A 24,176-nucleotide genomic window follows, 5' to 3' on the forward strand; every position below is an offset into this window, starting at 1 on the left:
CAATGTTTTCTGCATTGCCTACACTGTATAAAAATGTACCTGACACTAAAAACCTCAAAGCTATTCAGAGAGTCTGAAGCACAGTTAAAGTTTCAAGTAGCTTTATTGTCAATTTCTTCACGTCAAGACATAAAAAGGAATCGATATGACGTTTCCCACTCCCCCACAGTGAAACATAAAAAGCACAGGCACAACAGATAAGACAAGACATTTCCTAAAAAGTAGCGTTACATATTCACATACAGCAGCATAAGTTCATAATAAAGCATAAAGCTTGCTGCGGCGTGTGATATTTGCAATGTACGGCCCGAGAAGGTCTTGCAAATAAATGAGTCCTTGTCGGCTGAATCGATATCGCTCAAACAAGAACTCATCCGTGTGAAATAAAGGATAAAGGAAATAAAGGCGATCGTGAAGAACTCTATTGGTATGGAAAGCTAATCGAACTAGAATAGCTCCTTGGTCAACTGGGTCTCTCAAAAAGGGAGCTGCCATGTTTTTTTCCAGGGGTGTGGCAAGCTTATCCAGCTACACTTACATTAGCCTGCGCTGGAGCAGGTTAGTGCTAATTGATATGTTACTATGGTGATTAATCGAAAGTTGCTTCCACAAACCAAAAAGAGGGGCATTTTTTTATCTTGGCCTGAAAATGAGCTCGCTAAACCGCTTAGCGAGCTACGACGAATACCCCCCAGGTGAGATGATAATGTCATTATACTGTCGTGGGAAATTGATTATGGGACAGCAAGGCAAACCAGGGCAGGTTACCCCAGGTCAGGTTTTGGGACCTAAAATGGCTAACTTCTATCTGCACAGTTAAGAAACCATGCGCAGATGATAAACTCCACTCCAAACTGGTTTTCCCCAGAATATGAGAAAGTATGGTGAGGTAATTGGTTTGGCAAACTAAGTATGGGTAAGGAAGTTGTATCCCGAGTGAAATAGGCTGTTGTTGCTCAACAGTGTATGATAGACTCAATCAATTGGATAGGCCCTGTCAGAAAGGAAGGGGGGGGGTGAGACAGGTTGAAGCTGGTGGGATCAAATCATCTATGAACTCAGTCTTAAGGGACTACAGTCATTGTACCAATAGTGATAGGTTGTTGCTGATCAAGGCCAGAATTAAGAGTGATAAGAGAGAAGGAAAGTCCTGTTATGATGAGCTCCAAGGACATTAGCCTAGGACATTGGAGGGGGAGTAAATAGAAGATGGGCTTTTCAGCTGTAGAGAACATCAACAACTTACCAGCCAAAACAAAGCATGCGGGGTTAGGGTTAGTGTGAGGAAGTCAGGTTAAGGGATAGACCAGAACATTCCGATATGGTGCCGTCATTATATTATACAGGGCGGGGGATTATTGTCATTTAGCCTATAAAACATGAGTGTTGGGGCATCAAGAGTTGTCTTTTCTGTATGTGTTTGTGAACGCAAATCTGCCTTGCCGAAATAAACCATCAAGCTGCCTTGAGCCGTTCGACTACTTTTTTCTACTACTACCTTCTCAGACATCCCAACCTGCAGAGACTAATTTCCGGGAGGTGGCTCCCCCCCCCCTTCCCGGGACGCAATCTGGACGCATGATGTACCCCCTCAACCTGCACGTACACGTACATCCCCCCCCCCCCCCGACGGAATCAGGATGCGCGATATGCACCTATCTCTACCAGAAATTACCATTAGACAGTCTCTTGCTTGCTCTAAATACAAAAACTCAGATTTCTGGGAGTCTGCAGGCGTCAGGGTGCCGCTATTGAAATGAAGGCATCTCACGGTCCGGGAGACTTGGGATGTCTGCCTTCTATGGACGTCTGTTTTCTACAACAGTACATATGTATCTAGATTGATCAACTAGCTAAATTAGCTAATGTTATACAATGATTCTTCCTGAAAATCCACCACAGTCACTGACTGTAGTGATAAGACACCCACTTACCCATGCCTCTTTATTTAGTCCCAGTAAATAAACTGCAATACATCATATAGTTGAGAATCCAGCCAGCTAATAACCTTTTTAAGAATTTTTATCACATTACATTACTGACTTTGTTTTCAATAGCCCTGTGAGGGTTGAACCAACCAAGTTACAAAGGGTTAATCTAGGCTGCAGCCTTGTTTTTCTAACAGATCATGCCAACATGATCCCCGCACCGACCAAGATTATTGGTTGAAAGGCTGGGAAAGAAAGTGAGATGCATCTTTTACACAAACTTTAGTGGTCTTTCTTTCAGACTTTGGATCTTTTAAAAAGTCTGATTGTGAGATTGCATTTGATTTAATGACCTTACCAATGACTTCCTGGCGCAGCTCGTCCCAGAGGCCTGCATGAATAAGATGGTAGGGTAGTTCTTGCAGTTTTCTGATGTTAGCCACTCCTTTAGCCAACCACAACGGCTGTGGGGAAACCTGAAGGCCACAATATGACAGAAGGTTAAATAACAAAGTTCAATTTATGCACAAAACCAACAAAAGAAAATTGGGTTGACTCACAGCAGCATTATTGGGTGTGCTCAAGCCTTCGGCGAGCAAAACCATGGCATTGTTCTCTCATATATATTTATTGGGTGTGCTTTGCCTTCGGCAAGGGCACAACCTTTGTTCTCTCACATATATATTATTATTATTTTTATTTCTTTTTGCCCCCCTAAATCTTCGTCAATATTTGGCCTACATAGACAACCTAGGTGTCAAAGGTTTCGTCTTGGTAGTGATTGAGTTGCTTGTATTTTTATTTACGTTCCGTTGCATGGTTTAGGCTCAAGTTAAGTTTTTGTGGCGAAAAGTGAAGCTGACGGTGGCTAATTTGCTAGCCACAGTCACTGACGTTACTAACGTCACGAAAACACGCGTGCAGAACATTCGTTTCGCATCTGTTAACTTGGGGGATAGGATAGCTAGGCTAACTATAGCTTTACTGCAAGGCAGCTGCAGAAACGCCACAGGCAAAGAGGCCAGGGTGATAACTATTTACTAATTTTACTTTGTGATGTGAAACACTATTGTGAAATGTAATGTACAATATTAGCTGATATTATTAAGGAAGTATGCCCACATCTACTTTCGGAAACGGTAGTATACTAGCGTCACTGTGTCCAATCCCGACCGTTTTTTTAGCTAACATTCTGATAAAATGCCACTTCAAATATTGATAAAAATGATCGTATCACGTTTTCAGCTGATTTACTGACTTCACGTTAAGCTTTAACTTCTTACCTTTCGAGCTAAATATTGTTAAAAAATTAGAGTTAGCTTAGCCTTTACTAGAGCCGGTAAAATTACGCTGGCGCCGGTAAATTAGCTGTGCGCTACCCTTGTCCAAACCCGACCGCACTTCTAAACACTGGCCGCTGCTGTTTTTCCGGGTATGTTAACTTGATCCAGGGTCACCAAACTGACCATCAATGCTGTCAACATATCTGGGGACGTAGTTATGTCCTCCACAATAAGATATCACGCTTCAACATCTCCAAACTATGCAATAAAATCTCAATTTGACTGTATACCACCACCTGCTGGATGTTTTGTTGAACTCTTCTCAAAGTTTGCTAGCCCCCATCCCTTCCTCCCCTCGACTACAGATCACGTCACACGTGATCGTGTATTTTCATTGGCAAAACAAAGTAATGTTAAGCTAGCTTTGAAATACACTCATATGCTAACCCATAGTAGCAGTACGATGACAACACAGACACACTTGTCAGAGTAAAGATCGTCGCCCAAGCGTCGCCCGAGTGGTCTTTCGGCCAAAGTAACTTTCCTATATTATTTAGACATGTAAACGTCCATATATGTTCATGAAATTTTACACGTAGATTGTTTGGTATGCCTAAAATAATACTACTTACATACTTTGGTGGCGATAGCAAAAGAAAATGCTGGCAAAAAGACCGGAAACTGAGTGTCCAAACCCCGTTCGGGTTTGGACAATAGTAGTTTACAGCGGTCAGGATTGGACACAGTTACGTTATTTCACTGAAGCATTAGCCTCTGTTGCCCGGGCAACACATACTACAGTGGTCTATGATGCATCTGTTTTCAATCGTTAAAATAAACATTCCTCACAAATACATTTTCGTTGTAGGATTTATTATGACATTACATTACAAGTAAACGATTGGTTGGTGAAATTATCATTACCTGTGGTTTCAAACCAGTGTTGCTCACTGCAACGCTGTAGCCTACGCAAGACACACGACAAAAACATCTACACAGCTGTTTAGGAAGTCAAACGGCGACAGAACATGTTCGGCACTTCCCTTACTTAAATCAAAAGTCTTTCAATAGGTGAAACTATCTGACTACTAACCTGAACTTCATTGCCACAGCCTAAACTTTGTCAATCTGTTCATGAAAATAATTAATTTCACCCTAAACCGTACAACGGAAAGTTAAATCGAATTCAACCAACGCAATCGCTACCAAGACGAACACAGCAGTAGTCTAGTACTGTACTGTAGTAGTACAATTTACCGGGGCAGCTTCTCCACACAGGGCTATATCCAGTGGCGAAAATCTGCTACCAACTTTGGGGGGGACAATTATATGACATTTTCTCAAGAGCAATTTCTGAGGGGGACACCAAAATGACTGCTGTAACACAGCCTACATTTTAATATGTTAAATGTATATTGAGGAACCATAATTAATACTCCCGGATCATTTATAGTTAGTAACTAAAGGGTTGTCTCAACTTGTTCAAATGTAGTTATAGTAGTGTTTCTTATCAGTCAAGTATGAATGCAGGTGTACAGTATTTACAACCAGCAATACCAAGAAAGGCCAGTATGTACTGTACACTGTATGGGTGCAGTTTATGTCATTACAATGGGCATGGTGCAGTCTCATCTAAAATAATCTCAATTGAACCATCATAAAGTCGGGGGAAATCGCAAAACCATTTCTCTTGAAATGTCAACACTTTGTTGGCAAGAGTCTGCGGTTCTATAAATTGTTGGTGTGGCTGATATGGTTCTGTGCCACCACTGAGGTGACTAGACAGTGCTGTGCCACTGTCTCCTATACTGGTGCTGCTGGCAAAAAGGTTGACCCCCGGTCCTGCCATGGCTGTGACACTATCATCTGAAGTCTCTCCCTGGCTCTTTCCCTTTCACCACCCTCACTGACACACAGTCTGTCTCCTAGAAAATAAATAAGATGTTTGCCATCCTCCTAACTACCAGTATCCAATACTACACAATTAATCACAACAACAATACCATTGCCTCAAATTAATCTTGGTTCAGTCACCAGTTTAAGTTGAGAGTGGGGGTATCCATGGCATTGTCCAATTATGTCCCTATTTTACAAGTCTAGAGAAGAGGAACCCGTCATGTTGCCAAACAAGAGACTCAACAAACTTATTTTAGCACATTTCACATCATTTCTATGAACATTCTATCAAATAGTCTTTGAAATTAGGCCACTAAGGTTCTTTCTTTGCGTTTTGGTGTCCTGAAATGCTCTGATGTCCATCTTTCTTTTTTCTGCAATTTTTCTACCATGCTGGCCGCACACACAATGTACAGGTTATTTACAGTAGGAGATGGGCTTTTATCATTTATTACCATTCTTCTAGAATAGGCTTCGATCTACCAGGTAGCTAGACAGTCAGTTAGGAAAGGTGAAACGGATTGCATTGACAGCTGGATTGACAGCTGTATGAGTTCACCCTTTACATAACGCAAACTGCAACCTTTTGTCATTTTAATATAATTCATGTTTTGGTTTTATATTTGGCTGGCTTCCCAGAATAGCTGAATATGCAGCTAGCGAGCCCCAATTCCGTTTGTGTGGTATTTGCCATCATCTTTGTTATAGCCAGTTTACTCTAGATCGGCACACAGGTGCTTCAAAGTCCCTAGAGACGATTTAGCTTTTGCAACGAGACCATTTAAGATAATTATGACAATGGTAGAATATAGTATAGTTCTGTTCAGTATCGCTAAGCATGGCAAATGGATTTAGAAGAACTACAATATCCGTGCTGATCTTGGATTAAATTGACGATAGCAAAGTTTCCATCTTTTGACGACGCCAAATGGAATAGTGCTAGCTAATGTTTTCTCTATCGGTTTGTTTGCTAGCTATGCAAATGCAGCTATCTTAGTGTGTGTGAACCCTGCCAACATAGTGAAATCGCTATGGTGCGATTAACTGGATTAATTTCACGTTAGCCACGTGCATTTCAAATGGTAGACACTCAAGTCACTTTGTCAGATATTACAACTACTTACTGGACATCAGCCACCAACGACACAAACCGATACTGTCCGATTTTCACACACGCACCTGCATCACTGCTGAGGGCTGGGGCTGTGTATCAAACCATTGTGGGACCAAGGGCGGGGACAAAGATATTTGGTACACATTACCTTTAAGGTGTCTAGTAGTAATACATGTATTTGCAATTACTCAACTTTGTTCAGTGTGGTTATAGAATTAGTAAACATGTGGATGGCAACAATAGTGAACACTGTGCAAATAGTGTTTTTTTTTCAAATACTTATTTTGTACAAATATTCCAGGTGCAATGGATGCCACACCATAGCTAACTAACACACGTTAGTTGTGGCTAAAATTTTAAACATTGTGGTGTTCATATGGTTACTGAGAGGTTAATAATATTAGTTTATGTTAATTAGCCGAGTTGTATGCACTGAAAAAATGAAAGATCGATGGTTGTTCAATTTACAAATATGCATTTCATATATACTACATAATTAATTATTTTAAAGTCATTCAATATTGAGGAATTAAAAATCTATATGTTTCAGTCATTTGAAGAAGAAACAAAAAAGTTATGTTTAATCAGCCAGAAATGGAAAAGCCCGCCAAAGGGGGCGGGCTTGAGGACAGGAAAACGGTTGGTCGAGAACAGACAAACTCGCACGCGCTGCCATTTTTTCTCTCAGTTGGAAGAATTTTCAGTGGACGTTGGCTGCACACATCGAAGGTAATTAAAACTTATGAAATACGAGCTAGAGGTAGAGTGATTACATGCAATGTTTTAAAAAGTTCAGTTTTGTATTTGCTTGTAATATCGAGTAAAAGCCAGTCAGTCAATGCTAACGTTTTCTGTCATTCACTGGTTATGCTACAGAAAATCAATCGGTTGCTTTCTCGATGACAGAAAAACATTCAGGCTACGCCATTTTCTCCCTCGGTTGGAAGGACTTTAAATCGACTTTGGCTGCTATCCACACATCGAAGGTAATTAAAACTTATCAAATATGAGCTAGAGGTAGAGTGATTACACGCAATGTTTAAAAACTTTGAATCTTTTATTTGCATATAATATCGAGTAAAAGTCATTACTTTTATTGCTTAGGTGTAGTATGTTGAGATGTTATCTTTCATATTTTGTTATCTGTCACATATAGTAGTGAATTTTATATGAAAATGGGTTACTGTGTGTGTGAATTACTGTTGGTTCAGACATGTACAAGTAAATATAGTAATACTAAATGCTGGGTATTTCCAGCTTTTAAAATGTAGAAAGATAATGCTATCCTTCCCTGAGCTTCTGAAAATTATAAGACATGTTTCCCTCTTATGTTCAGCCATTCCATATTAAGCAATAACAGACAAATTAGTGAGCATATTTGTTTTATTTTTACTTAACTATACACACATGGCATGTAGTGTAATCTCAGTTTGTTTCATTTTGTGTCTACAGGCAGCAGATGAGTCCCTCATACAAGAATCCCTTGAGGAGACCACTATAGGAATATACGTCTTCAAACGAAGGGATGCCAGTGATAAACCAGACGACATTGGAATCGTCCTCGAGGGCCAGGTTGTGTTGCAGGAGATGGACAACATTGCTTTAGCTGTTGCCATGTTGTTCGGCCTTATCTATGCATTGAACCTGAACTACCCTCGTACACTGAAATACACCTTCGAAGTGCTTCAAAAGGTGGTCATGGAGCTTGAAGGTAACACACTCCAAGAAGGCCCAAGTCCTTAAAAACAGACTTCATCAGTAAACTGTTGACTCTGACTCCGGTGAATCCTTTTCCCTCTGTTTCATAAGTAACGTTCAGTAACAGTATTTGTTCAGAAAAATGGCTATCCAACTTGATTGCTTGTAAGACTATATTTTTCATCTACCTCTTCCAGTTGTTTGACCTCTTTTGGGGTGGAAGGTTTTTTTTCTGTTATTTTATGGAGCTGAAATAGAATTTCTGTACTTGCATACACGCATGATTTTCTTTACTGTGAACGCTGATCATTAGAAACGAGCCATTACTATTGTTAGTGTACTTGCACACATTTTGGATCATTTACATACCTACATATACATACATTTTACTTGCATACATATACACGCAAACACATATACATACATACATACATACATACATACATACATACATACATACATACATACATACATACATACATACATACATACATACATACATACATACATACATACATACATACATACATACATACACATAAGTGTAACGTTCAGTATTTCTTCAGAAAAATGGCTATCCAGCTTGATTGCTTGTAAAACTACATTTTTCATCTACCTCCTCCAGTTGTTTGACCTCTTTTGGGGTGGGTGGGTGGAAGGATTGTTTTTTGTTATTTTATGGATTATTTATTAATAAGTGAAAATGATGGTCTATAGCCTCATGTGCTTTTTTAAATGTAGGTAAAATGGGGGGGGGGGGGGGTTAAATTACAAATCAGTAAGTAATTTAAACATATAAAGTATACCAAACTCAATAGTGTCTGATTAACCTGTGAAAGTTAGGTCAACTTAACATAAAAAAGTTATGTTGGTATAACTGATGATAATTGAATATCCTAAACATTAAAGAAAAGCATTAATTTAACATAAAGAAATCATGTTAGTTTAGCAAATGATAATCTAATATACTTAACGTAACATAAATATTTAAAATGAATATAAAAAAGTCATGTTGGTTTAACAAATAATAATTTAATGTATAGAACATGAATATAGCATTTTGTGTTAACATAACTTTAATATGTGCAACCGATGTCCATATTATTTTTATGTAAATCCAACAGACTTTTTCTTTCAGTGTGCTAATTAGCCGCGAGCATCACTGCTAATTAGCATACGACGCAGCTAATTAACAAACTAATATTATTAACCTCTCAGTCAGCTCTTTCTCATTTAGAACGTTTTTCAAGAATGAAAAAAGGCAGTGTCCTTATTCCAGTAGAAAAACAGGCATGAGTAATCTATCCAAAACAAATTGGTTAGATGTAATGGTAGATTACTTGTCTTTTAAACAACCATAAGGAAAATAACAATATAGTCTTAACTAATATTGTATTTTTAATACTTTTTGATAGTTTTTGTAGTACCTGATTTTCTACTCTGTTCTTTCTTTTAGTTTCACTTTGAGTCAAGTTCTGGATATGTTGGATCTAGGGGAGAGCCCAGACAAAGCATGCAACATTGCAGTTATCCCTCAAAATGAGAAAGATGCAGTCCTCACTGACTGTGACAGTGATGGGTCTGATATGGACTACGAAGGGGAGACAGGTAATTTGCCTCCCAGGCTGTTAAATGCATATGCGGAATTTATGCAAACAGATTATGAACGGAACATTATCAGTGAGGATGACCTTCCCCTCACCACCGCACCCCCCTCTCCCCGACCCTTCCCTACTGTTGACAATGAAAAGCCAAGGGCCTCTACAAGTCATAGGGGCCAGCCAGAAGAGCCAAGGGCAAAGCTGCAGGTGGTCAACGATATAAGTAATGATGACCTCCCTCACACCGCACCATCCACTGTTGAAAATAAACAGCTAAGGGCCTGTAAACGCCAGAAGGTCCAGTTAGAAGAACCAGGGGCTTCTACAAGCCATAGGGGCCAGTCAGAAGAACCAAGGGCCTCTACAAGCCATAGGGGCCAGTAAGAAGAGCCAAGGGCCTCTACAAGCCATAGGGGCCATTCAGAAGAACCAAGGGCCTCTACAAGCCATAGGGGCCAGTCAGAAGAACCAAGGGCCTCTACAAGCCATAGGGGCCAGTCAGAAGAACCAAAGGCAAAGCTGCACGTGGTCAAAAATAAAGATCGATTGTTCAAACGATCGAAGAGGCCTGCCACAAATGTGGTTCCAGAACATCTGGTATACAGCCCAAATGCTGCAGAATGTATCAAACAAAGCTACTCCAACCCAATGGATGTTTTCTTACAAATGTATCCACCCACCCTAAGAGAGATCACCATTGAAATGTCCAACCTCTACTCCACCCAGACCAAGAACAAGAAATTATATCTATGTCTATGAGTATGGATGAGCTCCTTACTTTCTATGGGATGCTAATCACATCTGGGTACAGCTCTGTTCCAAGAATACACATGTACTGGTCACTTGACAGTGATGTGCACAATGAAAGCATTTCTGATGCAATGCGAAGAAATCGCTTTGATGAAGTAATGGCCTCAATTCATGTGGTTGACAACACAAAAATCACAGATGACCCGTTTTTTAAGGTCAGGCCCATCTTCTCTGAGCTCAATCAGTCATACAAAGTCATGCCATTTCAAGAATGGCTGTCCGTGGATGAAAGCATGATCCCGTATTATGGTCGACACGGATGTAAGCAGTTTATCAGAGGTAAACCAATCCGTTTTGGTTACAAGGTATGGAGCCTTGCATCATCCAGTGGTCACATGTACCACATGGAGCCATATGGTGGATCCCACACTCTCCTCCCTGAGACTGGGTTAGGTCAGGGACTCAGTGTCGTTCTGGGTCTTGCAGAGCAAGCTCAGGTGCCTCAAGGTTGCAAGTTCATTCATGACAACCTCTTCACTTCGCTTGCACTCCTCGATCACATGACACAAAGAGGATATGGAAGCTCTGGAACAATGATGCAAAATCGTCTTTTTGATGTCCCATTCATGCCACAGAAGGACTTCATGAAGTTACCCCGGGGAGCCTCTGAGGTTCTGACCCAAGGAGACAAGTTGCTGGTCCGTTGGAAAGACAACAGCATTGTCACAGTGGCAACAAACATGGAGGAGAAATACAGTGAGACCTCTGTCAAGAGATGGAACAAGGCGCAACGTGCCTTTGACAAAGTCCCACAACCAAAATGCATCAAGCAATACAATGAGCAAATGGGCGGTGTTGACCTTCACAACCAGCAGGTTTCAAGATCCCATATCTCCATCAGGTCTAAGAAGTGGTGGTGGCCTATATTTGCATGGTCTCTCAACAGTGCCCTTGTAAACAGCCATTTCTTTTACAGAGACATTATGGGAGGGACCCTCGACCTGCTCACCTTCTCACGGATAGTAGTACAGTCTCTTATGCAGAAGTTTGGCACAAAACCACTGAGCCATGGAAGGAGATCTCTTCTGAGTGCTGCTGTTGAAGATCAGGCGAGATACAACAAAACTTCTCACTGGCCAATCAATACAATGCACCGGTTCCAGAGATGTCGTCGTAGTGACAAACGCACCACATATGCATGTGACAAATTCAAAGCGCCACTGCACATTGAGTGCTTCAAGATGTACCATGGACATGAATAGGGTTATTTTGATAACTGCATAGGAGGAATATGTTACATAAATATACAACACACTATCCCACCGGTCACAATTGTGACCGACCATAAAACATACTTTTTCACCTACTTTTCCTTGAAAAAAAAACAAAAATAATGATTAATTGTTTCAAAGGGTTACTAATGACACATGATTTGGATATTTTTATGTCTGGAAAAAATTCGGGATCAAATGGGTTAAAAACGGACCCCTGTGCAACCGACGCAAGCAAGCACACCCTACAATTTCCCCAGAAATTGTACCCTCTCTAGTTATTATTTATTTTCCCACCCTTAAGGATCCCTCAATACTTGGACTACATAGACAATGTTGTTGTCAAAAGATTTGTCTTGGTAGCGATTGTGTTGCTTGTATTTTTATTTACTTTCCGTTGCACGGTTTAGGTTGAAATTAAGTTTTTGTGGCGAAAAGTGAAGCTAACGGTGGCTAACTTGCTAGCCACAGTCAAACACGCGTGACTACCTGTAGCAGAACATTAGTTTAGCAGCTCGTTAACTTCTGGTAGATAGCTAGGCTAACTATAGATTTACCAGAGCCTGTCCACTCCCTATTAAGCCCCATTGTACCAAATGTTGTTGCAGTTACACATGAGTTCCAATGGGGGTGATCGCTATGGACCTAAATGGCTAAATTTAGCCTGATTGTCATTGAGAAATCTTAGATTTGATTGTAGTTTGTGCATGTTCAACATGGATTATAGGTCAAAAGTTGAATGAACGAGTATTTATGTCCTTTTGATTTCTTACAGGGTGAGTCGTTGTTGCCCATAACACGCTAGCATTCTGCTAATGAATGCTGATTGGTTAGTGAAGGATTGACTATGACCAGAGATCCGAAGCGGAACCAGAATGTCAGAGCATTAGCAACATTAGCAACAACATAAGCAAGCCAAAACTCTTTCTAGCATGTGTATTGACAAGTGACTGTCAGCTGTGTTGTCGATGCCTCGAGAGAAAAAAGGAAGTGACCAGGGGTTGCCGTAAAGCAGTATCTCTGGTTGTACGATGTGTATGACTTCATTGACATTTGAAAAGGCTTTTTAAGACAAAAAAGCAACTTTAAAAAAATCTAACATCTTTTTTTTGCCTCCCCTTTCGAATTCAACATTCGAATTACTAGACAAAAAATGTTATCCTGAGAAAAGTGGATTTTGAGGGGTATAGCTCCATAGACCTCAATTCATTCTGCACTGGACCGTTAGTGCCCTCATGGAACTAGAGTGAAACTGCAACCAGTTCCGAACCCGGAAGTTTCCCGAGTGGGAGTTCTCCCCATAGACATCATAGACATAATAAAGAGTAGACGTCGCATTGACCGCTATTGCCTACTGGCGCTGACGAGCCGTGGGGCTGCCATCTTGGAACGGGCAACCGCTCCACTCAGTGTAATATCGAACTGAATACCAAACTGATTTTCACGTGGTTTGCGTTGCTGCAAAGGTCATACATGTAGCTATGACACAGGACATGGTAATGTTAAATCTTACTTGTGAAAAGTAATCCCCCGAGCCCTGTTTGCCATTGTCCGCAGATTTGAGCAGGAATATGCTGCACAGTGCTGACATCTTGTTTATTCTGATGCTACGCAACTAGGAATTTGCGTCTACTCTTGAGTAGACGCTGCATTGGCTGCTGGGCGCGAGAAATGTGGCCGCCATCTTGGACAGGGCAAATTCCTAGTTATTTACGTTATGTTTGAATCGCGATTCCATCTGAGATACTGCCGCCGACAACGTTGTTAGAATAAGTTTCAAAGGAGGTTCTTTATTAATGAATGAATGCAATATGAGTAGGCTAAATTCCTGAAAATATCACTAGAAGGGAAATACTTAAGGGACGTTTAAATCAGAGATTAGGACAATTTTTACACCGGACTTCCCAATTTATTCGTTCTCATTCAACTATGAGGCTGCTACAGTTAGGTCCATAAGTATTTGGACATTGACACAATTTTCATCATTTTGGCTCTGTATACCACCACAATGGATTTGAAATGAAACAATCAAGATGTGCTTTAAGTGCAGACTTTCAGCTTTAATTTCAGGGTATTTACATCCAAATCAGGTGAACGGTGTAGGAATTACAATACATTTTCTATGTGGCCCCCCCCTTTTTAAGGGACCAAAAGTAATTGGACAATTGGCTGCTCAGCTGTTCCATGGCCAGGTGTATGTTATTCCCTCATAAAGGGAGTTCGTTATTTAATTGACAAGGAGCAGATAAAAGGTCTAGAGTTCATTTCAAGTATGGTATTTGTGTTTGGAATCTGTTGCTGTCAACTCTCAATATGAAGTCCAAAGAGCTGTCACCATCAGTGAAGCAAGCCATCATTAGGGCTGAAAAATCAAAACAAACCTATCAGAGAGATAGCAAAAACATTAGGTGCGGCCAAATCAACTGTTTGGTACATTCTTAAAAAGAAAGAACGTGGTGAGCTCAGCAACACCAAAAGACCCGGAAGACCACGGAAAACAACTGTGGTGGATGACAGAAGAATTCTTTCCCTGGTGAAGAAAAACCCCTTCACAACAGTTGGCCATATCAAGAACACTCTCCAGGAGGTAGGCGTATCTGTGTCAAAGTCAACAATTAAGAGAATACTTCACCAGAGTAAATACAGAGGGTTCACCACAAGATGTAAACCATTGGTGAGTCTCAAAAACAGGAAGACCAGATTAGAGTTTGCCAAAAAACATCTAAAAGAGCCTGTACAGTTCTGGAACAACATCCTATGGATAGATGAGACCAAGATCAACTTGTACCAGAATGATGGGAAGAGAAGAGTATGGAGAAGGGAAGGAACTGCTCATGATCCAAAGCATACCACCTCATCAGTGAAGCATGGTGGAGGTAGTGTTATGGCGTGGGCATGTATGGCTGCCAATGGAACTGGTTCCCTTGTATTTATCGATGATGTGACTGCTGACAAAAGCAGTAGGATGAATTCTGAAGTGTTTCGGGCAATATTATCTGCTCTGATTCAGCCAAATGCTTCAGAACTCATAGGACGGCGCTTCACAGTGCAGATGGACAATGACCCGAAGCATACTGCGAATGCAACCAAAGAGTTTTTGAAGGCAAAGAAGTGGAATGTTCTGCAATGGCCAAGTCAATCACCTGACCTAAATCCAATTGAGCATGCATTTCACTTGCTAAAGACAAAACTGAAGGGGAAATGCCCCAAGAACAAGCAGGAACTGAAGACAGTTGCAGTAGAGGCCTGTCAGAGCATCACCAGGGACGAAACCCAGCGTCTGGTGATGTCTATAGGTTCCAGACTTCAGGCTGTCATTGACTGCAAAGGATTTGCAACCAAGTATTAAAAGTGACAATTAGATTTATGATTATGTTAGTTTGTCCAATTATTTCTGGTCCCTTAAAAAGGGGGGGGGGCACATATAAAACGTGTTGTAATTCCTACATCGTTCACCTGATTTGGATGTAAATACCCTGAAATTAAAGCTGAAAGTCTGCACTTAAAGCACATCTTGATTGTTTCATTTCAAATCTATTGTGGTGGTATACAGAGCCAAAATGTTGAAAATTGTGTCAATGTCCAAATACTTATGGACCTAACTGTATATAGCCGATCACCATTCCCTCTTGCAGGGGAAATGAGAAGACAACTGTTTCATTCTACACTTGACTCTTAGTATTTTGAGTTGTAAATGAGTAGCAACAAATGTATGCTTTTAAATATATGTAGTCTTTATAAATTATAAGTATGCATTTTTATATAAAATATACAGAAATATCAGTTGTAAAAATGTCAGTAAAAAACTGACCCCTCTGCAACTGACGCAGGCACACCCCACAATTTCCCCAGAAATTGTACCCTCTCTAGTTGTTGGAATGCTGAAGCAGCATTCCAAGTATTATTCTTTGAATCTTCTTCTTCTTCTTCTTCTATTTCTTCCAAGACACCTTTCAGCGCCTTCAAATCTTCAGCTATTAAAACCGTTCAGCTATCATAAAATTCAGCAGTTTCAGGCCATGGGTGCTATGACTTTTCAGCTTTGTACCTCTTATGCTTGAATTAATATAAATCAATATTCATAATATTTTTAACATGGGTTTCCAATGGAGTTTTCTTTCAAATCCTCTCAAACTTCTTTAAACTTCTTCAACTTCCAAATCCTTCTTCTTCCTCAATCTTTCAGCTAGAGCCACCATTTAAACTTTAAAATGTTGACAAAACCCTAAACTATTTTTAAATAATTCAGTTTTTTGATATCTATTCAACTTTTTTCAATATCACTGATTATGTTTCATGACTTTTTCAAGCCGTTTTTGAGATTTACATGGGTGTGTACGTGAAACCCTAGAGTGCAGACTGCACTCTAGGGTTCATTTTTGGATCAATAGATAGCTACTTTTGTGCTGGTCGTAGACAGTTGTCTGTTAAATCCAACAGACGTACACATTTGTTCAGAGCCCCACGAAAGCGAGACAAAGTCCAACTCTCGCCCCATAGAGACCAATGCAAATCTGGTGACAAAATCGTCAGAGAAAGCAAAAAGAACAAGATTTTTAAACTGCCGGTAGAGTTGTATTTCTGACCGCACAGAAATATAAAGGACATCTCTGGTTTCGGCAGAGTCTCGGAAAATATCCTTATTTTTTGGATTGGACGTATAGTTTTGCGTCTAGGTTAACTTGTTTGAGGTGTGGATTCTAGCTACATTTCTGTTATTCTCTGCCCTCGCGAGTTAGCAATCGTGGCAGCGACAGACACGCACCACTCAGTCTCACGCAGGTGATTGGTATTAGCTGATTAGTGGAGTCACAAGCCAGAGTTTGATAGTATTTCAACCTAATACAATTTACAAGTGGTGACTCTGCAGGTGCTGCTAATATCTCTTTTACTACTATTGCTAATGGAACTGTTTTTTCTACTACGCCACTGAGTGCGTTTACTTGACCATGAGAAACACGATTACTAGCAATTGTCGGTTTATGCCATACGATTACTCCATTTACATGTGTAATTAGTTATGCGATTACTCAATAAGCGTGTCTACATGATTCTTTTTATTAATCGTTGTATGCTCCACGGACACCATCATCCTTCAGCAACAAAGTGTCGCCGTGTCTTCCTGTATCGGCCCTATTGCTGTATGTTTCATTCTGTTAAGACTATAATATTCTTTTTATGACTAGCTAGCCTAGGCCTACTTCTTCTTCTGTTTAACAGTTCAGCTTTCAGCTTCTCCCGCATTGTATTTCAGCTCTTAGCGTTAGCCTCTTTTGTGTGACTCACACATTTTTGACATCCATTTCAGCTTGCGGGTATTTTCTCATTTCTGTATTTTCTGCAATTTAAGAAAAATAATTTTATCTTTCAGCATTCCAACGCATTTTCAGCAGGAAATGCCTTTCTAGTTCAAGTTGATTTTAAATTTATTTGTGTCAGTATAACTTCCACATCAAAGCTGTTGATCAAACTGAGTCCAACTGTATATTCGAAGTTCCCAGCATCACTGTTTAAAGTATCAATGCGTCACTCATCAGTATTGATCCCTCCCTCCTTTCCTCCCTCCCTCCCTCATAAACACCCCTTTGAGCAACTATTTCATTGAAAGTACAAATATTTGATAGGAAATGGGATGTATTAGTACATTTTATATGAATTAATTTGTAATGATATGACTTTAAATGATCATCGCATGTATTTGACAATTCTAATTCGTGCCATAGCTAATCCTACTAAAGTTAGTGTGGAGATACCTTTCGGTCAGAAACCACTGGCACCTTAGTAGATGACAGCATGAGAGGTTTGAGTTTGCCTTGGCTCCAGTGACCCAGAAAGTTCTCTGCCAAGATCTTGTGTCTTTGAAGTTGCAGTTCTGCACTCAGGTACCTTTCCCGCACCATCTCAGTTACTTGCCTAAAAAGAAATGACAAGCATTTATGCAACACAAAGAGAAGCACACTTTAACATAGCCATAATTACTCTACCCATGAGCGCACACAAGAGTACAAAAAACTTAAGCAAACAGGCCTTTGTTCACCCTCAAAACCGTTTGTGATAAAGCTATCTTTACCTGTGCTGGAATCTGAGTATCTTCATACCATGGGCCTGTCTCTCCACTATTAGGTCTCCTAGGTCATGTCTGAGACGAGCCCATAGTAGAAAAGGCAGGCGGATGACTTTGTTGTTAAGTGGGAGAAAGTGCTGATAGAGTTCATCTAGGACATTGTCATCAAGTGACAGGATGTCCTGAAGTTCTGCCTCTGACAATCCATTCCTAATAAATTGAAATAACAGGATTGCTGCTTTAATCAATTAAAATGTCCCATTCTAATAGAATCAGGAATGTCAATTATCCAAATATCAAAAAAAATATCTTAGATTGAGTGTGTTTTCCTACCTCGCTGAAATTATGTATCCTAAGGTAGCACCAACAAGTTGCTTTCCATGCCTCTCCTCCAGACCAAGAAACACATGTGACATCACTTCCTGTGGGTTACTATACAGATGTTGCTCTGTCAAAGGCTTATAGGATGGCCATTGTTTAGCAACCTCAAGTATCAGCATCAGCTGCAGGGGTCTACCACACTTTTCAAAGCTACAAAGTACTGCCTCTCTCTGTTCTGTGGTGAGGGTTCGTTGCAAAGCTCTCATGTAAGTGTCCATGATCTCTTCAGCTTCAGTAAATAACAGTGGCTCTACCTCAAAGAAAATTGCCTCATTCATTTTGAGAAGATCAAGGGAATTTTGATTTGTAGTGGAGACCACCAAATGAACATGGGGTGGGATGTCTTTGGGTAACCAATACAGTTTGTGAGCATGGTTGACCTCAGACAGTTGGTCCAGGGAGTCAAGTATGAGAAGCAACGTGTTGCCTTGTTGGGAAACCTTGTCTAAAAGAAAGTGGAAGAATAGTACCAGCTCCTGATGTATATCGGCAATTTGTGGTTTTGGCTGTGGCAAACTGAAGGCTGTGCAAATCTGGATACAGATGCTATGGAGGACATAATCCACATCTGGTCTGGGTGGATGCCCCATGCCTATCAACCTGAATACCACAACAGCCCCGGGGTCCAAGACGTTCCGCATCTCCTGCACTAACTTACAAAGAAATGCTGTCTTGCCCACCCCTACATCTCCATGAACAACAAATGGTCCGTGGTATGTGTTGCTTGATTCCCACATGGCCAGGCACATCTTACCCAGAAGCCCCTCCCTGCCACAGAACCTAGCACACATAGCATTGCACAATGCTGTATGACAATAAATGTCCTCAATCACCCAGGTCCAGTTTTCCTCAACTTTTCCCCTGCTCCTCTCCCCATTAACCCTCTTCCCCTCCAATCCCAGACCCCCTGAAGACCAGGTCTCACTTGAGACACTTTTCTTGATTTGGCAGACAAACTGCTCACACATGCTGTCGAGGTAAAGGGCATGCTCCTTATGTTTAGAGTCAATGGCACCCTTGTTCAGCTCCACACAGTGCAAGTTGATGATGCCTGTCAAAGAAGCGTAGAGGCGAGACTTGAGGACTGCAAGAAGGTCCTGGGCTTCTGTGTCCAATAGACCATCTGGGGTCACGTCTATATATTGGGACAGATGTTTGGGCCTCATTTCCTTAATGTGCTTACTAGGGAGCTCCCGCACAAAGATAATGGCTGAAGTGCTACTGTCCTGCCCTCTCAGACCCTCTTCAATCTCAGTTTCTGTTTCTGGAAATGAGAGACAATGTATACAATTGGTTTATTAAATACTAGCATTCTGTATACAGCACAAATTAAAATCTAGAGCTAATAACCTGAAATGAGTCATGCTTAGTCAAGAGAAAGTATGGTCCTCACAGAAAAACAATATGGCATAGAATGTTTTGTAACAATTTCTTACTTAATTTAAAAACGGTCTTGTCTTTTTCATAATATTCAGAGACTAACCCGATCTGAAGAACTGATGTTTCTGCTCAGTCATGATATCCCCATCTTTCTCAGCCTGTATGGCAGCAGTGCGTAGGAGTTGCAATAGTTGGCTCTCTATGTGGCGCCAGGAAGATATATCTTTTTCCCGCTGCTGCTTACTCCCAGGTCGAAGGTCTTTGTAGTGTGTTAAATTGTTTGTTATTGGCTGAAGTACATATTCGGGTGGGAGGGCATTGTTATCTTTGAAGAACCATTGGTTTAGAAGTTTCATCCCTTCTTGATCCCTTGATACTTTGGACAAGAGCATCTCAAATGTTTTTTGTGGGATGACACGAGGTATAGAACGATGACCATACTTGTTCCCGAGCAGAGCCTTTATAACCAAGAAAACCCCCCACAAAAGACTAATCTGTTAAAATCCCAAGAAAACCTTAACTCGTCAGTAACAATTCTATGAACTGAATACTCACAATGAAACTTGGACCAGCTGACAGTTGCTTGCAAACCTCAATCTCCCTGAGGCACAATTCTGTGGTCATGTGGTCAGTTGAGATAGTGTCCAGGACTCCCCATTCCATATCCACAACCTTCAAAAGAACAGTGTTGGAATTTTCTAAAACAAAACTACATGATCAAACAATAAAATAGCTATTATATGTAGCTCTCATTCAGTATGGAGGACCAAACCAGCACTATTTAGAAATGAATTAATGAATAAATAAATGTCCACATTTAGACAGAAATAAATGAATTAATGAATGCACAATTGTCAATCAATAGTTACTTATAATTTACATTTATTTATGTATTTATTTGTGTACTTATTTGTATTTATTTATTCATGTATTTATTCATGTATTTATTCATTCATTCATTGTTCCCAATATGATAAGGAGAGGAGGCCAGTAGGTGTGTAAACTGACATTCAGACATTGCAGTTTGATATCAGCTTTGGTAGGGACATCATTAGTTAATGCGAGCATGCGGCAGGCCAATTTTTTTGCGAATCCTATTTTTTGAGCTTCATGTAATAGGCCTTTAATATGTTGGACTCATGTTGTTATTATGTTTGAGTAAAAATAAGATGATCGGTTGGCCTATTATTTAGAAACTTTCTTTAGTTTTGTTTTCTTAGCCTAATTCAATTCTGACTTGTTTGTCGACACCAGGGGCCTCATGTATAAAAGATTGCGCAGCTTACATACCAGAAGATGGCGTACGGCCAAAACTTGAAAAGAACCTACGCACAGAAATATTCACATGTATAAAACCGGTCGTACGGCAGGTCCTGCGCACCTTTCCTATATGAATCACAATCAACGTGAGACTGACCGCACGTGAATGAGCCACTGACCCCGCCTTGCCTCCTCCCATAAATGAATATGCAGATGGTCTATAAATGCGCCCGAGGTAATTTCTTTGTCTGAATTAAAATCGCTGTGAGATCGAGGTTATAACAACAGAGGTGGAGGCGAGGAAATGTGTCCTGTTTGGTGGCCTGTCATCAGGTATTGGCAACAAAAGAAAGTCGGCGGAGTGGAAAACTGTCACTAGGGCCGTAAATTCTGTGGGTTCGGAAAACTGGACCATGGCAGAAATTAAGAAGAAATGGTCCGATGTAAAACTCAAAATTAAGAAACATGCCTCCTGTGCATCATGGATGAGCCAGAGTCAGGCTCACAGAGACAATTGCATTTTCCCATGCCAATCTTGTAGTTGCACAGCGAGTATATATTTCATCTGTGGTAAATAATCTGTGCTGCGTGCAATATTAACCATATACAGAGGGTGACATGCATTTCCTCAGTGATTTTGTTGTTCGTTTGACACCCTAAAGTTTAACATAAGTTATTAAGTGGTGGCAGATTAAAATAATTAAAGATTCTTTTCTGTCTTTTACTTGTTAACGTTATATGTTATAGTGTTATATGTTATAGTGTTAAATGTTATTTATGGTATATGTTACTATGTTACTCTGTTATTTTTATCTACTGTCTACTGCGTAGATGTTGCTGGCCAAATTGCTTTGCTGCACTGAAGCAATTTGGTGTATGCGACAATAAACTTTGATTGATTGTTGTAATTGATTTAACTTCTTGTACTCTCTGTGAATTATATTATTAGGAACCCTATTGTAATTGTTGGTATTATTAGGGTTCTTCCGGTAGGAGGAAACCTATTGTTTTTGTTAATATTCCTATTAATACTATTATTAGGGTTCCTCCGGTAGGAGGAAACCCATTGTTTTTGTTAGTATTCTTATTAGGGTTCCTCCTGTAGGAGGAAACCTATTGTTTTTGTTAGTATTTAGGGTTTCCTCCTAAATAAACAACAAACAAAAAATCTACTTCACCCTACTTGACACACGCACAAGCTCGGTTTTTAGCCCCTGTTTCATTTAGCTTGTAATCGCAGCTCGCCGTTACGAATATACATTCTTTTTCGGCGGCCGTTGTTGTTTTCAACTGGAATCGCCTGATAGCCGTGTTGGAGGCAGCCACGTTCGGTAAGTCCTATTTTTACACATTTTTAGCTAGAATCAATGATTGGGTTCGTGAAAGTATGGATGGGCGAACGATGCCTTGTGAAGCTTTGGTGGTTTCTTCCGGATTGTGCCGGCCCAAAGAGCCGAACTATCGGCGCATTGAAAATGAACAGCGTCATCTAGCAGCCGTTTAAACTGGCTGAATGAGGCGTAGTGGTTGTCTCCGACGGTAGACTACCCTACGTTATTTAATATTTTAATTAAGGCTACATGTGTCGATTTTATCCGATATTAGTGCTCACACATTAAAATGTTGTGATACATATGTAGGCCGTTAGAATTGTCATTTTCTCACTGTAAAAGTTAAAGAATATTTTCCGAGGTTCCCTGCACTGGAGTGCGAACTCGGGTATCTAGATTCGCATTATCAATACGTTGTCGTACAACGTTTTAACCAGCTACACCACCGAAAAAGCCGTTACTTGTCAATGCGGGTGGACGGACTTTATACGATACGGTTTTTATATCAATTAAACTAGATTACACTGATTTTTTCTTATTCTTAACATTTGTGATATGTAGGCCTATTGTGAACTGGGGGGACTTTATTTTTACAAATTATTATTACTGTTGATAATGTTGACGAATCATCAACATTTGTTTTCTGGGAACTGTATAGACCTACCTAGTCCTATCATGTTACGTTTCATTTCAATAAAATAAAACAACACTCAAGTGCACGGATTTTTTATTACAATACTGATTTGGCTAAATAATAATGACTGATGGAATAAACTCGAGCGATGCCTGGTGCTGCTTCTCTGGCAATGTGAGATTTGTCTTTAAAAAGAAGCGGTGGCTTCGTTCCCTCTATGGCTCAGGTTCAGAAGAGCGGCAAAACTTCGAACCAGTTTGTGACGTTTGAAGCATTGAACGTCATCTATCACGTGGTTTCGTAATTTGATACAAGCTCCAAAACACTTTTTCGAAACTGTGCGTATTGGTTTTGCGACACAAGCATCGATGCGTCAGTGCCATACGTCCCATCCCTACGTGAAAGTACACTACTTTTGAATTATGGTGAAGGTTTGGGCACTTTGATACCTTTAGATCGTGAGTTTGAAGTGAGGGAAAACCGAACTCGAAAAGTAGCTAGCTTTTTCCCTCTGTGTTTATAATTAGTGAATCATTTAGCATCTCGGCGAATTCTTCATCAAAAAGGTAGAGGAAGGCAGCTTTTAGGAGAACAAGTGATTCCCCACAGACCTGTAGGCTCAGAATTGTGATTTGGGTCGTGAAAGTCTTTGTAATTGGAGCGAGTTCGGACGCAAGGGAGACCGCATAGGCTTAGGCGGCAGCCATGCTTTGGTCGTGTCATGTTCATAAATTCACCATTTTACAGTCCGGTCTACACCAAAAAAGACGAGCAGGGCAGCCTTCAAGAGATGTGGGAATTGTGCTTTTAGCCAGATGTTTTTTTTGTGATTTGTGCAAAACGTGCAAGTGGAGTGAGACTGCGTCCCGGGGATACTGTACATTGTTTTGACGGAGGAACGTAGACTGAAGATGGAGCGCTCCAGGGGAAGACCGTCCATGGCTCGGTGGGGGCGGGGATTTTACAGTTCGGTCAAAAAAGTCAAGAAGGGCAGCCTTCAAGAGATGTGGGAATTGTGCTTTTAGCCAGATGATCCGATTACTTTTGTGATTTGTGGAAAACTTGCAACGTTAGCCTCAGAGTCAGACTTGGCTCGCTCACTGGCAGTGTGTAAACAATTTTGTATTTCACGCAATTCTACTCAAAAAACGTCAGGGAGGACTGTGTTTTGTAGACAAGAGCCTGCTAAAGATAGCCAGTATCTTTGATTTTTCAAGGCGAGCCTATTTAATTCTTCATATGCCCTGAGAAAGTGACATACGTTAGCCAGGCTAGTTTTGCCAATTTCACTAGGTGAGGCTATTTAAAGGTCTCTTGACAGTAAGAATCACTGTTTACAGGCAAAGGTCGAGCAGGGGGGTATTTGTCGTAGCTCGCTAAGCGGTTTAGCGAGCTAATTTTCAGGCTAAGATAAAAAAAACGCCCCTCTTTTTGGTTCGTGGAAGCAACTTTCGATAAATCACCATAGTAACATATCAATTAGCACTAACATGCTCCAGAGCAGGCTAACGTAAGTGTAGCTAGATAAGCTTGCCACACCCCCAGAAAATAACATGGCAGCTCCCTTTTTGAGAGACCCAGTTGA

General features: G+C 40.5%; 1 protein-coding gene across 1 annotated transcript in view; it reads right to left on the reverse strand.

Moving 5' to 3' along the window:
- nwd1 (NACHT and WD repeat domain containing 1) overlaps positions 1–24,176 on the reverse strand; it is a 110,601-nt gene that overhangs the window by 82,788 nt on the left and 3,637 nt on the right. The window contains exons 2-7 of the mRNA XM_067230666.1: positions 19,922–20,038; positions 19,470–19,824; positions 17,939–19,250; positions 17,612–17,815; positions 17,295–17,454; positions 2,287–2,404 (exon numbers count right to left, since the gene is read on the reverse strand). Coding sequence (XP_067086767.1) covers positions 2,287–2,404; positions 17,295–17,454; positions 17,612–17,815; positions 17,939–19,250; positions 19,470–19,824; positions 19,922–20,038 — 2,266 coding nt within the window. The remainder of the gene's footprint in view (positions 1–2,286; positions 2,405–17,294; positions 17,455–17,611; positions 17,816–17,938; positions 19,251–19,469; positions 19,825–19,921; positions 20,039–24,176) is intronic.

Source organism: Osmerus mordax, chromosome 27, assembly GCF_038355195.1.
Source record: "Osmerus mordax isolate fOsmMor3 chromosome 27, fOsmMor3.pri, whole genome shotgun sequence".
In the NCBI taxonomy this organism is placed as follows: Eukaryota; Metazoa; Chordata; class Actinopteri; order Osmeriformes; family Osmeridae; genus Osmerus; species Osmerus mordax.